Source organism: Garra rufa, chromosome 12 (assembly GCF_049309525.1).
Source record: "Garra rufa chromosome 12, GarRuf1.0, whole genome shotgun sequence".
NCBI classification, from domain to species: Eukaryota; Metazoa; Chordata; class Actinopteri; order Cypriniformes; family Cyprinidae; genus Garra; species Garra rufa.
Window position 1 is genome coordinate 20,375,130 of NC_133372.1, and position 16,379 is coordinate 20,391,508.

The window sequence follows — 16,379 nt, forward strand, 5'->3', positions numbered from 1 at the left end:
ATTGCATTACACATTTTAGGTAATGTAATCAGATTACTTTTAGATTACTCTGTACTCTCTAAATCATTCTTTGTGTGAAAAGATATTTTGTCAGAGTTTTACTGCCTCTAGTGTTCATTTTAGCTGGAAACTGCAGTGATTTGTACATATAGTTAAGTTTTTTCAGTTTTGCAGAAATGTAGAGGCATATATTTCCAATGAGCCTATGATTGGGTTAAGGATTGGTTTATGGTTAGTACTAAACAAAGCGTATACTTTCCTGATCATACTTTAGTGTTTAAAATGTTGGCTTTAGTAGCTAATTATTTACAATTACAGTCAAGCCCGAAATTATTCATACCCCTGGCAAATTCTGACTTAAAGTTACTTTTATTCAACCAGCAAGTTTTTTTTTTTTTTTTTGACCAGAAATGACACAGGCTTCTCCCAAAAGATAATAAGACGATGCACAAGAGGCATCATAGTGGAAAAAAATATTACTCATATTTTATTTACATTTGAACAAAAAGTGCCATGTCTAAAATTATTCATACCCTTCTCAGTAATCAATAGAAAAGCCTTTTTTGGCTATTACAGCAATCAAACGCTTCCTATAATTGCTGACCAGCTTTTTGCATGTCTTCACTGGTATTTTTGCCCATTTATCTTTAGCGATGAGCTCCAACTCTTTCAGGTTGGAGGGTCTCCTTGCCATCACCCTGATCTTTAGCTCCCTCCACAGATTCTCAATTGGATTTAAGTCAGGACTCTGGCTGGGCCACTGCAAAATGTTAATGTTTTTGTCTGCTAACCATTTCCTCACCACTTTTGCTGTGTTGTTTTGGGACATTGTCGTGCTGAAATGTCCACTGGTGCACAAGGCCAAGTTTCTGTGCAGACTGCCTGATGTTGTTGTTGAGAATTTTGATGTATTGCTCCTTTTTCATGGTGCCGTTTACTGTGATTAGGTTCCCTGGTCCACTGGTTAAAAAAACCCCTAAAAACATTAGGTTCCCACCACCATGTTTGAGAGTGGGGATGGTGTTCTTAGGGTTGAAGGCTTCTCCTTTTTTACGCCAAATGAAGGCTACATCATTGTGGCCAAACAATAAATTTTTTGTTTCATCTGACCATAAAACAGAAGACCAGAAGTCTTCTTCTTTGTCCAGATGAGTATTTGCAAAGGCCAAGCGGGCTTTTGTGTGCTTATCTGGAGAAGTGGTGTCCTTCTTGGTCTGTGTCCGTAGAACCCAGCGGTGTGCCTTGAGATGTTGCCACCTTGGATTCTTTTTGACCTCTCTCACTATCGTCCTGGCCAGCACAGCTGTCACTTTTGGCTTCCGACCACGTCTTCTGAGATTTTTCACAGTGCAGAACGTCTTGTATTTTTTAATAATACTTTGCACTGTAGCCACTGGAACTTTTAGATTTTAGAAACATTTAGATATGGTCTTATAACCCTTTCCTAACTTGTGAGCAGCCACAATGCGCAGCTGCAGATCCTCAGTGAGCTCCTTTGTCTTAGCCATGACTGTCCACAAACTGTCCAAAACAGCAGAGAGCTTCTGTTTTTCACCTGTTGAGTTGATTAAAACAGCTGTTCCCAAAGAATCAAGGTAATTAGGATGCTTTAGAACAGCTTGGACTATTTGGAATGGTATAGAACTTTGGATTTTCCCATAGAATGTGACAGTTTGCAAAGGGTATGAATAATGTTGGACATGCCACTTTTTGTTCAAATGTAAATAAAAGCTGAGAAATATTTTTTTTTCCACAATGATGCCACTTGTACATCGTCCTATTATCTATAGGGAGAAGCCTGTGTCATTTCCGGTCAAATAAAAACTTTCTGGTCGAATAAAAGTAACTTTAAATCAGAATTTGCCAGGGGTATGAATAATTTCGGGCTTGACTGTATTTGCAAACAACAAAGTCTTTATATTTTGTACTTTATAATTTGGGTGCATCTTTTTTGGGGGTCCTTGGCATCAAGAAGTACTAGACTATTTTCATAAAAACAAAGTGTTTAGGAAACACTTTAAAGCCATTGTTTTAGTTTGGGTCTTGTAAAGTTACTACATTTACTTTTGTAAGTTGTTATGCCCTCTCATCAAAATGCTTATTTTGTCTTGAAGTCTCCTAGCATCAGGCCAAATAAACATTGTGTTGAAGTTGCTCCGAGAATGTGCATCAGCTATGCCTTGCCAGCAGTTGTCTGTGCTTGAACAGCCCAAAGCATTTTGGTAGGAGGGTTGGGATTTATTGTTGAATAATACATGAGGAGGAGCCACACCAATGTCTCACCCAGGCTTAATGAAAGAGAACATGTCTGCAAACAAATCAGTCATGAATAAACATCAGACTGTAATTAAACTTGGTGGCAGCAACTTTATTCATTAGTAAACAAGCAGGAGCGCAGCTTCCGGTGCATGGTGGGGATTGGGAATGAAATGGTAATTGGAGGCCTTGTCTGATATTGCTTGGCATCATTGGGAAAGAGCAGGCCTGGTCAGAGAAAAAAGCTCAGAATCTGACCTCATTATCAGAAGTTAATTCCCTGGCACTTAATTTGCTGCAGTTGGTAAAGACATAGCTGTCAAACTGAGGTCTGTATCTCTACTGAATAATGATTAGAAAACGTCTATTTATTCTTGATTTAGACAGTTTAATGACTGTAACAAGATAAGATATCCTTTATTCACGTGATGGAGCAGTGGCACGTGGATTGCCTACAGGTGGTACTCGTAAACATTATAGGAATGTTTGTTTAATTTACTTTTAATGAGTTTTATATTAGCCTGACAAGCCAGACCCAGATAAATGTAGGGTCTGGGCACTCTCCATAGACAGCGCTCAACCGGAGGGGTGGGATAAACGGTTGTCTTTCAAACTCCCTCTCCACGCAATAGGATAGCGCTACAACCAATCAGAGCAACGAAGAAAGTGATGTAGTCAACTCCAAATACACCCTTCTTTTGTAAGAACGACCTCAGTGCAGTTTCTTGTTATTTTCTCAGAGAAAAGCTTAACTTCAAGTCTTTCAGAGTGGTGGCCAAAGCCGATTCGAAAGAAAGTTGTTTGCTAGCAGCAGCCATCGCTCTCTCTCTCGCGCATATTTCACGGAACCAGAGAACGTCTGACAGAACTTATTGTCGCAGGTCAGTCGTCATCATGTTAAACCCGCCCACCGACTCGTGATTGGCCCGGTCGATTTTGGATTTTTGGAAATCTCAAGTGAACGGAGAGTTACTAGACTGCCCTTGGAAGCAAATGTAATTTGCTGCCGCTAGGGGCGCGTCTAGATTCTAGGCTAGTTTAATATAGCTTTGTGTGTCTAAACCTCTAGTGAATAGCTCATCCAGAAAAAAAAAATGGTAACCTCAAAAAGTGCACGTGGTGTGGTAAAATTCGTTAATCTAAATTTAATCAAGTAAAAAGTGTTATTAATCACACAAAATGAGAAAAAAAAATATTTTTGTTTCAATATCATAAATACATTACCATTCAAAAGTTTCAGGTCAGTATTTTTTGTATTAAAAAAAATTATACTTTTATTTAGCAAGGATGCATTGAATTAATCAATTGTGAGTTAAAAGTTTATTTCAAATAAATGCTGTTTTGAACTTTCTATTCATCAGTGAATCAAAAGCAGTACAAATATTTTAACATATAATACACCAAATCAGCATACGGTTGAGGTCAAAAGTTCACATACACCCTGCAGAATCTGCAAAGTGTTAATTATTTTACCAAAAATAAGAGGGATCATGTAAAATGCATGTTATTTTTTTTTTTGTTTAGTACTGACCTGAATGATATATTTTACATTAAAAACATTTACATATAGTCCACAAAAGAAAATAATAGTTGAATTTATAAAAATGACCCTGTTCAAAAGTTTACATACACTTGATTCTTAATACTGTGTTGTTACCTGAATGATCCACAGCTGTTTTTTTGTTTTTTTTTTGTTTTGTTTTTTAGTGATAAATGTTTATGAGTCCCTCCTTTGTCCTGAACAGTTCAACTGTCTGCTGTTCTTTCGAAAATTCCTTCAGGTCCCACAAATTCTTTGGTTTTTCAGCATTATTGTGCATTTGAACCCTTTTCAAAAATGACTGTATGATTTTGGGATCCATCTTTTCACTCTGAGGACAACTGAGGACTCAGAAGGCTCAAATGCTCACTGATGCATCAAAAGGAAAATAAGAAAAATGTACACGTATTCATTCTGTTCAAAAGTTTACACCCCAGTCTCTTAATGCATCGTTTTTCTTCTGGAGCATCAGTGAGCATTTGAACCTTCTGTAATAGTTGCATATGAGTCCCTCAGTTGTCCTAAGTGTAAAAATATGGATCTCAAAATCATACAGTCATCGTTGGCGTTCAAATACACATAAATGCTGAAAACCAAAGAATTTGTGGGACCTGAAGGATTTTTCTGAAGAACAGAGGCTGGTTTAACTGTTCAGGACAAACAAGGGACTCATTAACAACTATCACAAAAAAAACAAAAACAAAAAAAAAACAGGTGTGGATCCACAACACAACACAGTATTAAGAATCAAGTGTGTGTGTAAACTTTTAAACAGGGTCATTTTTATAAATTCAACTATTATTTTCTCTTGTGGCATATATGTAAATGTATTTTATGTGAAATATCTCATTCAGGTCAGTACTAAATAAAAAAATAACATGCATTTTCTATGATCCCTCTTTTTTTTTGTTAAAATAATTAACATTTTGCCAGATATTCATGTAGCATTACATCAAACCAAATGGAAAAAAGGGGACACTTTTTGTGACTTTTGGTGTTTGGATGTTCTGATTTAATTGTACCTAAAATGTTTGAGAACCATTGTGACAGATCTTCCTTTTGCCTCTTCCACAGCCTGCAATTGTAACCTCCATGCGAGGCGCTGTCGTTTCAACATGGAGCTTTACAAACTCTCCGGGAGGAAAAGCGGAGGAGTCTGCTTGAACTGCCGCCACAATACGGCAGGTCGCCACTGCCACTACTGCAAGGAGGGCTACTACAGAGACATGTCTAAGCCCATCTCACACAGAAAGGCCTGCAAAGGTATGAAGGGTACTGAATCTAAACACCATGGCCGAAAAGGGCAACTGGGTTTGGTCTTAAGGGCCCAAAGTCTGCAACTTATCACTTGACGCATCCTTAGGAAAACAGAAAACACTAAGGCTAAGTGATTAGCTGGCTGTTTTCTACACAAAGAAATTCACACAGTACCACAAAGGAACCAATTAGATGAGCCGGCGACTATTCTTAATGCGTTACCCCTCAAATGAAGGAGTCAGCAGGTCCAAAGGAAGAATTCTCACATTCCTGTGCTCCTCCACCCCCATGAGTCTCTGTCAGCATGCAGCCCAAGGACAGGGATGTGGGTGGGGGAGGGGTGGAGGAGGAAGGTTACATCTTTCTGACATAGAGTTATTGGGATTCATTTGGGGGATGGTCTGACAGGACAAACCAAACAAACAGAGCAGAGGTGTGAACTGATCCTTGTTACAGGTCAGATGAGAGAGAGGAATTGAGGTTAGGGGGAGGACGGACAGGAAGAGAAGATACGAAGGAGGGAATAAGCGAGCGGCTTTCCACAGGTGTGCGTAAGAACGCTTACCTGAGAGCTGTCCAGAAGAAAAGAGAAGAAAAAAAAGGACAGGGTATTCTCGCCGAACTTTGCCGTGGGGCAAGATGACAGGAGCAAAAGCTTTGTGCAAACAAGCCCCCCGTCACACCTTAGCATCTCCTCATAATAAGGTCCATTCTGCTGCTGTCCGTGACGGCTTAGGATCATTTACTTCCAGCTTTAGCTCTGGGTAAAATATTAGGGCTGTGCTGAAAGTTAAAGGCTCTGTTTTCCCAAACAGATAAATAGGTAAATAAATAAAAGCATCCATCAATCTGACAATGAAGACGGTGGGGAATGTTTTTGCATCATGTGAGAATGTTATACTTGAAGGCTGAACAGAAGGTGTTTGTTTTCCCACAATACCATCAGCATGCGTGAGTCCTCATTTACAACATCCACACAACAAAGCAATTAACCTTATCCCTGCTGTTATATAGAGGCAATTGAGGTTGTAAAAAAAGTTTGATTTATATTTAGCTTTAACCTTAGCTAGAAAAACAGTACATTTTGTAAAGTTTAATTTTAAACATTACATTAAAAAAATCTATATTTTTAATGAAATTTTAGACATGACATTTAATAATTTTGTGGAACATTTTGTAATTTTGGGTTTTAAAGACATTTCATATGCTCATCTAGGCTGCATTTATTTGATCAAAAATACAGGAAATACTGTAATGCTGTGAAATATTATTTTAATTTAAAATAATGGTTGTCTATGTGAATATTGTCTATATTTTAAAATGTAATTTATTTCTGTGATACAATGCTGATTTTTTACCGCCATTACTCCAGTCTTCAGTTTCACATGACCCCTCAGAAATCATTCTAATATACTGATTTATTATGAATGTGAAAAACAGTTGGGCTTTCTTAATATTTTGTTGCAACCTGTGATTTGAATTTTTTTTTAGGATTCTTTAACAAATAAAAATTTGAAAAAACAGCGTTTATTTAAAATCTTTTGTAACAATATAAACTGCAATCTAAAAGCTTATATTCTTTCTTTTTTTTTTAAAAGAAATTAATACTTTTATTCACCAAGGATGCATTTTATTGATAAAAAGTGACAGTAAAGGCTTATATTGTTAATAAATAAATGCAATAAATGCTGTTCTTTTTAATATTTTATTCATATTATAAATAAATTTGCAATATTGATAATAACAGTAATTAATCTGCATAATAGACAGATTTTTTAAGAATCATGTGAAGTAATGGCTGATAAAAATTCAGCTTTACATCACAGGAATAAATAATATTTTTAAATATATTAATATAGAACACCATTAATTTAAACTGTAATAATATTTCACAATATTAAATTTTTTTTCTGTACGTTTTGATCAAGTAAATGCAGCCTCGATGAGCACAAAAACATTCAAAATCTTACTGATCCCAAACTTTTGAACAACAGTGTATAAATAAATAAATAAATATATAGTTTGTTTGTTTGGTAGTTTTATTTAACTCAGCTATTGCTTAAAAATGACTATATTTCTTGATAAAAAATGAACCTAAAATAGGTTGGAAATTACCCTTAAATAAATAATAATTATTATAATTATTTGTTAAATTGCTTATTAATAAATGGTCACCTTTTGAATATTGCTAATGCCTCTAGTAATTATGTGTCTGATTTTTCATTTACAACCTATTTTGGGTCAATTTTAAGTCATTTTTAAACAATAGCTGAGAGTTAAAAATAATACTACCCAGAAGGTTGGGTTAAACATTTTATCCAACCGTTGGGTCAAAACAACCCAGTCACTGGGTTTGTCCATATTTCACCCAGCGGTGGGTTGTTTTTAATGTATAATCTATGCAACAGCATAAATTTTGATTAAAAAAATAAGTAACACCTTAAAGTTTTCAGGCACACAGTTTTCATGCAAAATCAAACATATTTAATGAATGTAAAAGTAAATGCGTGCTGTTTTTTTTAGTTCTCAGACTACATATCACATTCCACCTGATGAATATGAAAAAGATTAATGAGCATATAATAATATTCTCTGCGTGGAAAGGCATTACAAAAATGCATAACCTAACCAACATATCCATTCTACTATACTCCAGACTGACATTTACCCCTCTCTGGGCTCTCGTTTGATTCTCCTGTCGACTTGGAATGCAAACAGACATTCATCATTCGACTGTGTGTTCCGCTAACCCCCATGCTATGTGTCTTATTGAGGGAAGAGAACTTCTTTTTGTTTTCGCTTCCTTTCTCCTGTGGACAAGACTTGATTCTTTCAGCATCCCATTACTCTCATTGGTGAGGTTTGCTCTGTTGGGATAAGTCAGCTGGTCAAATGATGCATTTAAGTGCAGAATTTTGTACAGATGACTCTGAAAAGGCCAAAGGTCTGGTCAAAGCTGTGAGCTTGAATATGTTGTTTTAAAATGATTTTTTTTTGTGATAAAAACTGTATTACAGAATCAGAATGTGATTCAGTCGAACTGGCACTAGATCACTCTTCTGTTTCATTTTTTTCTGCTTTCTCAAGGCTTCCGTAATTAAAATCAAGGGTGAATAATCCCGCAGGTCTCTGATGACCCTGGGCCTCTTTTCCAAAGTTTTATTAAAATGATCTGCTTTGCTTGGAAAGTTAATGAACTCTTCTGTTTCCCTGAGATTTGAGACAGAGGCCGTGGAGGATTTCTCAGGCACTTGGAATTAGGGTCAACAAACCAAATGGAATTCACTAATGGTTCAGGGAAAAGTTTAAAAAAGAATAAGAGACTAAAATAGCCAGAATTAGTAATAAACCCTTCAAAATATTCATGTACTACTATGAAAGATGTATTAATGGATGAGATATTGGGGATAAATCAATTCTGGATTAAAGATGCATCATTTTGATCCACAGCCTAATTTTTCTAATGCATTGTAAGGGAGATTTTGCAAGCTGAATGTTTGCTGTCTGCATGCTTTTGTCCATCTCTATACATTTCTTATTGCTTTTATTCTTTCGTAGCAGTCATCCACATTTGTTCTGTTTCTGGTCAAGTCATTTATGCTCAGAAGGTTCAACTGCCTCATTAGAATTTTGTGTTATTTTATGAGGAGAACATTTATCAGCATTGCTAGCATCATCACAATAGGCACACGTTCAAAGTTTTCTTGAGTATTTAAATATTTGACTTGCTTGCTTGCATGTCGGTTCCCTCCGAGTCTTCTACATTACACACTCTTGAGGCTTACATACAGGAAAACACTGGCACTTTTCAAACGAGAGGGAGACCTCCTGTTAATCTCAGCTGACTACCTCAAATTAAATGTTGCTTCATTTTAAATAGTTCTGAAAACACATTTCATCATGATTTACAAAATCTGTGACTTAAACAAGGCATTTTGTTCGATTTAATCCTGAAATTTCCCAGAGTTAGAGCCCCTAATGTAATTACAATCAAACACTGTCCAAGTTATACAGCTGTATTAGGTTACATCCAAACAGATGTACAAAAAAAAGCAAATGTGGTAATTATAGAAAGGTGACAAATGATACGAAGCATGATATTTAATTCCTGCCAAAGAAAACATTTTCACAAGCTAAATATGCAATGTATTGGCTGTTAATGGAAATAGGTGCAAGTATGTTGGAATATAAAGCGTCTACCTCCCCTCATGCTCATTAATTTAATGTGTTCACCACATAGTTTCTCTTTCTCTTTTGACAAGTCTTCGCACTCTTAATCAGAGCAATGAAATAGTGGCAACTATATACTATAACAGTTTACTTCAAGAAAAACACTTACAGTACTGTTTGTGCTGCTCTTTTAAGTAACTTCAAATCTCTCTGCTTAGTGTTTAATGCCTCCTACACAACTAAGTTTTGTTTGTCGACTTTTGGAATACAGACATTTGAGTTACACAGGTTTTGGGTATGGTGTGTAAATCAATATTGCCACATTTATATATAGAGAGAAACGTACAGTATAAAATATAAATTATTATTATACAATTAAAATATACAGTCAAAAGTTTTCACACACATTGCAGAATCTGCAAAATATTAACTTGACCAAAATAAGAGGGATCATACAAAATGCATGTTGTTTTTTATTTCTTACTGACCTAAATTCCACATAAAAGACATTTTCATAGTCCACAAGAGGAATTAATAGTTAAATTAATAAAAATGACCCCGTTCAAAAGTTTACATACACTTGATTCCTAATACTGTGTTGTTACCTGAATGATCCTACAAATTCTTTGGTTTATCAGCATTTTTGTGTATTCGAACGCTTTCCATTAATGACTGTATGATTTTGAGTTTCATCTTTTTACAATGAGGACGACTGAAGGACTCATATGCAACTATTACATAAGGTTAAAAAGCTCACTGATGCTTCAGAAGGAAACACGATGCATTCAGAGCCAGGGGTGTAAACTTTTGAACAGAATTAGGATGTGTAAATTTTTCTAATTTTGTCTAAATATAATATTTTTTCCATTCAGTACTGCCCTTCAGAGGCTACAGAAGATACTTACATGTTTCCCAGAAGACAAAATAAGTAAAGCATCAGAAGCATCAGTAAACATTTGAACCTTCTGTTGTCCTCAGGCAGTTTACCTGGTCAGAACAAACAAGGGACTCATGAACAACCATCACTAAACAACAACAACAAAAACATCATTTATGTGAAATATCTTATTCAGGTCAGTACTAAATAAAAAAATAACATGCATTTTGTATGATCCCTCTTATTTTGGTAAAATAATTCTGCAAGGTGTATGTAAACTTTTTATTTCAATTGTATATTTTTAATACTCAGAATTAATGCATTTAGTGATAAATTACTGTTTAATATATAAATAAATGCGTTTCTGTTTAAATAAATGTGATTTGGTTTATTTATGTGTCATCTTAAAGGGACAGTTGAACATTTTAATTTTATTCAGTTATCATTTACTCACCCTAATGTCATTCTGAACATGTCATATATCAAAATACACTTGTTCCACTGGGCAACTAAAAAAATTCCCTTTAAAATTCATAAATGATGCCGAGATTCTGCCGCACTTTGTATTAGGTTAGAGCTTTGAATGAAACTTCAGCCCTCTCATTTGTGGCTCCTGCCTTCATAAACCACACTGTAAACACACAGAGTGAAGGAAGCTTTGCTTTGCAAGGTGCATCTTGTTTCGTCTCTTTGAGTTGTTTGCTTCATAAGTGTCATTTATTCTGCTTAGGAAACATTTGCTTCATCATTTCTCCTGCCCACTGAAGTGAGCAACTCCTTTGAAGATTTGATTTGTTAAATGAGCCATTTTGTTTTAATACAGTAAACCACAACCAGATCATATAAATATGTGGCGCTCTGCAGACTGTCAGCCACACCGGACCATCGTCGTCACCCCATTGGGTGGGCTGTTAATAGTTCAGACATTTTTGGTTAGCTTGGAATCTTGGTTCAGTATTATATATGAAATCTTTCAGTTTATATGGATTGCATATAAACTAGCAAGCTAAAGAGAATGACATCAGCCCCTGATGGGATCCCAGGCAGCAGAATGTAAGCCAGTCAATCAAATTGTGCCTTCAATGTGTGGTTGCCATGGGTTTATACACAAATAGACAAAATAAAAGGCTCATTTTCTCCCCATCCTCATTAAGGTTCTGGGAAAAGCTAAGAAAGTTAGCACAGAGTACACTATAGAGATTATGTTTGCAGTGAGAGCTGTGTAGTATTTGTGGTCACTCACACATTGTCATAAAACGGTACTATTATTAACCACAAATAACCTCTTCTGTTGGGGATTTAAAAATATTGTTTTACATTACCTCACTTTTCTCATTAGATTTCCAAAATAATGACTTCTTTTGTGGCTGGATTCAATTAGATGAGAATGTAGCGCATAAAAAACGACAACTTGGCAAAACGTTTGTTGACAAAAAGCCGTTGTGGTGCTTGGAGTGACATTCATAATTTCATCAAATGATTATGCTAATTCTCGCTATGCAAAAAACAATATTTGTCTCAGAATACCCAAATACGAATTTAAGCGAAAACAGACACTCAAAAGATATCAGAAAAACACTCAATGGTTCGTAGAGTGAAGTTGCTCTCATTTTCTCTTCCCTTTATTAGCTTCAGACATTTTTGTGGGCTAGCGCAGAAACTAAGCACTACAATACTGAGCCTGGGCTGAGCTGGCCGTCCTCCAGCAACACACAAATTACCCCACCGACTCTCAACATGATGTTTTTAATGGAGGAGAGGAGCTTAGACTTCAAACAGCAGCTTTATGGTAAACTATTGGCAGGGATCTAAACTTCTCACATTGTGCAATCTGCTCTAGTAAAGCTGCCGCGTGCAGATCTCTTTCAAATGGATTAAATGTTCTCAACAAGCACTTAATTTTTGGCATTTACGCTTTCGTTTTCTTCTATAAATGTATGTGTATAACGCTCCAAAAATGCAAAGAAAATTAAAAACAACACCATGAACGTCCATATGATTTACATATACTTGTATAATTGTTTGGAAAAGTGGAAGAGCGGAAATAAATATAAAATTTATAAATTAAAATTAAAATATATAAAAGAATAAGGGAGCATATTAAATTTTATTGTGTTTTAAATGAGTAAAAAATTCTTACTAACAAATGGGCAAAACATCCTAGTGACAAATTTAAAAACGAATTAGTATTTGGGGTGAAAGTAATTTGTCTTTTAATGTGTCATAGCTACCTAGCTCTGCCATGAAACTCTAAATGACGCAGGCTGACGAGTTGTTAACATAACTGATGATATCATAGAGTTATACGACTTGGCACAAGCTGATTGGTTCATGTTGCATACACAACCAATGAGCTTGCAGCTTGCAGCTATTTAAATGGCTGGTAGCATTCACTTGGGCATTTCGCAGCGCGCTTTCAGAGTTCCTCTGAAACCCTCCACCTTCCCCAGCTCCACCTGTATAGGTCTGCAACGGGTTATTTTATGCTACTTGTGCAGCAGCAGTATGTCTTAAATACTCACAGCACCATATCGCCATATGCGTTGGCAGTAGCAAGTTCTGTACTTGCTTGCAGCAGCAGCAGCAGTAATAATCTACAACTACAGCAAAAACCATCAGCAGCAGCAGCGTAGCAGATCTACACCGCCAAGACCAAATTCATTAACATTGTCCTATCCATTACCATGCTAAACTTTTCTGAGAGTTGTCGACAGAACTGTGTGTGCGGCAGCAGTTTCAAAGTGAAATGTCCAGAGAGTGGTGCTAAAACACGTGTTCACTACGGAAACTGGTACTTTTGAATGTTTTCAAATCGTGCAGGATGTTACTTTTTTTTTTTTTAAAGTCATAATATTCTGCAAGTAATTGTGTAAAATTTAGGCTTTATTAATCAAAACGCAAAATCCTTGTGTGAAAAGGAATAAAAGTTGTCAGAGTTTTACTGCTTCTAGTGTTTATTTTAACTGGAACCTGCAGTGATTCGTACATATAGGTAGGTCAAAGACATTAAGATGTCCACGTCAAAAGAAATTTATGAAAGTAACTTATATCCATAAAAAGCGCATTAAATGTCTACTTTTAAGGCTTCAAATAAGTTTTTGGAAAATAATATGTAAAAATTTGGTTAAAATAATGTTACACTGTCATTCAGTGTAACACAATATTTAGAATGCAGAATGCTTATTCTGAATTGTACATATTAAAACAAATAAAAGAATAAGGGAGCATATTACATTTTATTGTGTTTTAAAGGAGTAGTCCACTTTCAGAACAAAAATGTACAGATAATGTACTCACCCCCTTGTCATCCAAGATGTTCATGTCTTTCATTCTTCAGTCGTAAGGAAATTATGTTTTTTGAGTAAAACATTTCAGGATTTCTCTCCTTATAATGGACTTCTATGGTGCCCCCGAGTTTGAACTTACAAAATGCAGCTTCAAAGGGCTCTAAACAATCACAGCTGAGGAAAGAAGGGTCTTATGTAGCAAAACGATGGGTTATTATCTAAAAAAAAAATACATAATTTATATACTTTTTAAACTCAAATGCTCGTCTTGTCTAGCTCGGCAAGACAAGCGTTTTGGATTTTAAAAGTATATAAGTTGTAAATGTTTTTAGAAAATAACCGATGGCTTCGCTAGATAAGACCCTTCTTCCTCAGCTGGGATCATTTAGATCCCTTTGAAGCTGCATTTAAACAGCATTTTGGAAGTTCAAACTCGGGGGCACCATTGAAGTCCATTATATGGAGAGAAATCCTGAAATGTTTTAAATTTTTGTTCTGAAAGTGAACTACTCTTTCAAATGAGTAAAAAATTCTTACTAACAAATGGGCAAAACTTAGGATAGTGGTAAATTTTTAAAATGTAGAATCACAATTAATTTTGGGGTGAAAGTAATTTGTCTTTTAATATGTAATAAATAGATTTTTGTTGTAAATATGCCTGACAAGAATGTTACACTGAATGACATTTTAGTGGGTGTCTTCTGTAAATTAGGGGAAAATGTATGATATTTATTTTTGCTCAGAAAAACAAAAATGCTATCAAATTAACCAGGAAAAACAACAACAATTTAAAGCAGTATTACCCTTTTTCATCTTTGACTCAGGTACGTTTTTTCAGTTTTGCTGAAATGTATATAGAGGCATGTATTTCCAATGTTGGCTTTGGAATGACATGAGGATGAGTAATTATGAAAAAAAGTCCCTTTCAGGCTTTTATATAAATAAATTCTTGATACTTCTGGACCAGGGACATGGCAGTGTTGAGAGTGAGTGGATGGGAGGAAACAGTAGATCCATATCTACTCCAAGAATCTGGTGTAGTACCACCACTTCACTGCTAAGTGGACAACCACTTAAACACTCTCCAGACAGGTTCTTATCAGACAGCAGAAGCTAAAATGCTTGAGAGAGATACACCTGCACCCCATATGTTTTACAGTGATTTACTAGTTGGCTCAGTGATGATTTGGACAGTTGTTGGGCAGATGCCATTTTCTTCAAGAGAACCCTTCTCTTTAAAGTACCTGCACTGCAACCATTTTTTAAAATAAAATAATAAGGCTTAAGTGCAATAAAATCCCCCCCCCCCCCCTTATATATTGCTTGAGAACTCCTGCAACAGGATCAATGAGTCATGAGTATTAATGTCCCTCAATTAATGATCCGGTCACAACGCAGCAGAAACCTCATCATTTAAGAATCTTGATCATTAATTTCCACAAAGACAGAAAACCATTTCTGAAAATGACCCATGGTGTGAAGCTGTTTCATTTATTAGGAATTAGTCAGCTAAGCTGTTTATTGAAACTTTAGGGTGTTTTACTGCACATTTGTGACGAGAGACAAAGCGTGGCCGCTTTCAACATAACATCAACTCCAAAGACTAGACATAAACTTGGCTTTCACGACGAGCGTGACAAGTGACAAGAGACAGACATCTAGGGAGTGGCTGTTTCTCTGCACCGTTCCAACCTTGGGACTGGGACTTCACTTTACTGCTCTTAGCAAAGGATTAAAAGAAATAAAGTTGAAGCGAAACTCTCTGTGCTTCATTACTCATACAAATATATGAGCCAATTTACTCATTAAATGTGTTAAACATTTGACAGCATATCACTTCTGCGGTGCCGGTGGGGGAAATATTGAGTAAATGGCATTGGACTCTTTGCGAAATAACTTTAATGTAACCACCCATGGTGGGAATTTAAGAAAACGGACATGAAAGGAGTTTTGACACAAAGGCAATACAATCAGTTCACGAGCTTTAAGAAGTGGAGAGAGACGCTGAACCATATGCTCGAGAAAGACCTCCCAAGAGGAAGGAAATGTGACAGACATTATTGGCACAAGCACAATGTTCTGATGAAAAAAAGAAAGCATGTGTTATGGAAATGTGTTTATTATAAGATATTTTGGCCAATTTGAATGTATATTGTTATACAGTGGTTCCAAAATGTGTTCAGACATTTTAGAAACTCTTACTTTATAAAAAGGTTTGTATTATATAAAATCTCTCCAAAATGTTAATTATTTTTACCAAAATAAAAGGGATCATACAAAATGCATGTTACTTTTTTATTCAATACTGACCTGAATAAGATATTTCACATGTAAGATGTTTACATATAGTCCACAAGAGAAAATAATAGTTGAATTTATAAAAAATGACCCCATTCAAAAGTTTACATACACTTGATTCTTAATACTGTGTTGTTACCTGAATGATCCACAGAAAAATCCTTCAGGTCCCACAAATTCTTTGGTTTTTCAGCATTTACGATGACTGTATGATTTTAAGATCCATCTTTTCACACAAAAATGCTGAAAAAACCTGAAGAATTTTTCTGAAGAACAGCATTTTACAGATTCTGCAAACTTTTGAATTCAACTGTATGCATTAAATCTTGACATTTTTAAGGGTGACTTGAGTGTCCAAAATTTTCCAGATACTTTTAGGGGTCACTTCTGTTATTATGTCTTTATGGTTTATGATTTTAATGCATACTGAGAAAAGACATTCCACTGTCATACTCAAGTTTTATGCTGAATGTGTATGTGTATGCATGCTCTTGTCACAAGACACACTCTTTAGAGTCTGGTCACCACTTTTTCACAAAACACAGTGTGTTTTTCAACCGCTTCACCAATCCTCACCCTCTTATTTCCCCAGTCTTGGGCCCTTAAGCTACTTTTATTTTTTATTTGTGCTTTTTGTATGTATCTACTGTTTTATGTTCGTTTCCCCACACGTGTGTTCTTTTATCTCTTTTCT

The 16,379-nt window shown here is 35.7% G+C and overlaps 1 protein-coding gene across 1 annotated transcript in view; it reads left to right on the forward strand.

Annotated features, from left to right (window-relative positions):
• The window catches only part of ntn1a (netrin 1a), a 71,412-nt gene that overhangs the window by 52,407 nt on the left and 2,626 nt on the right, over positions 1-16,379 (forward strand). The window contains exon 2 of the mRNA XM_073852527.1: positions 4,871-5,059. Coding sequence (XP_073708628.1) covers positions 4,871-5,059 — 189 coding nt within the window. The remainder of the gene's footprint in view (positions 1-4,870; positions 5,060-16,379) is intronic.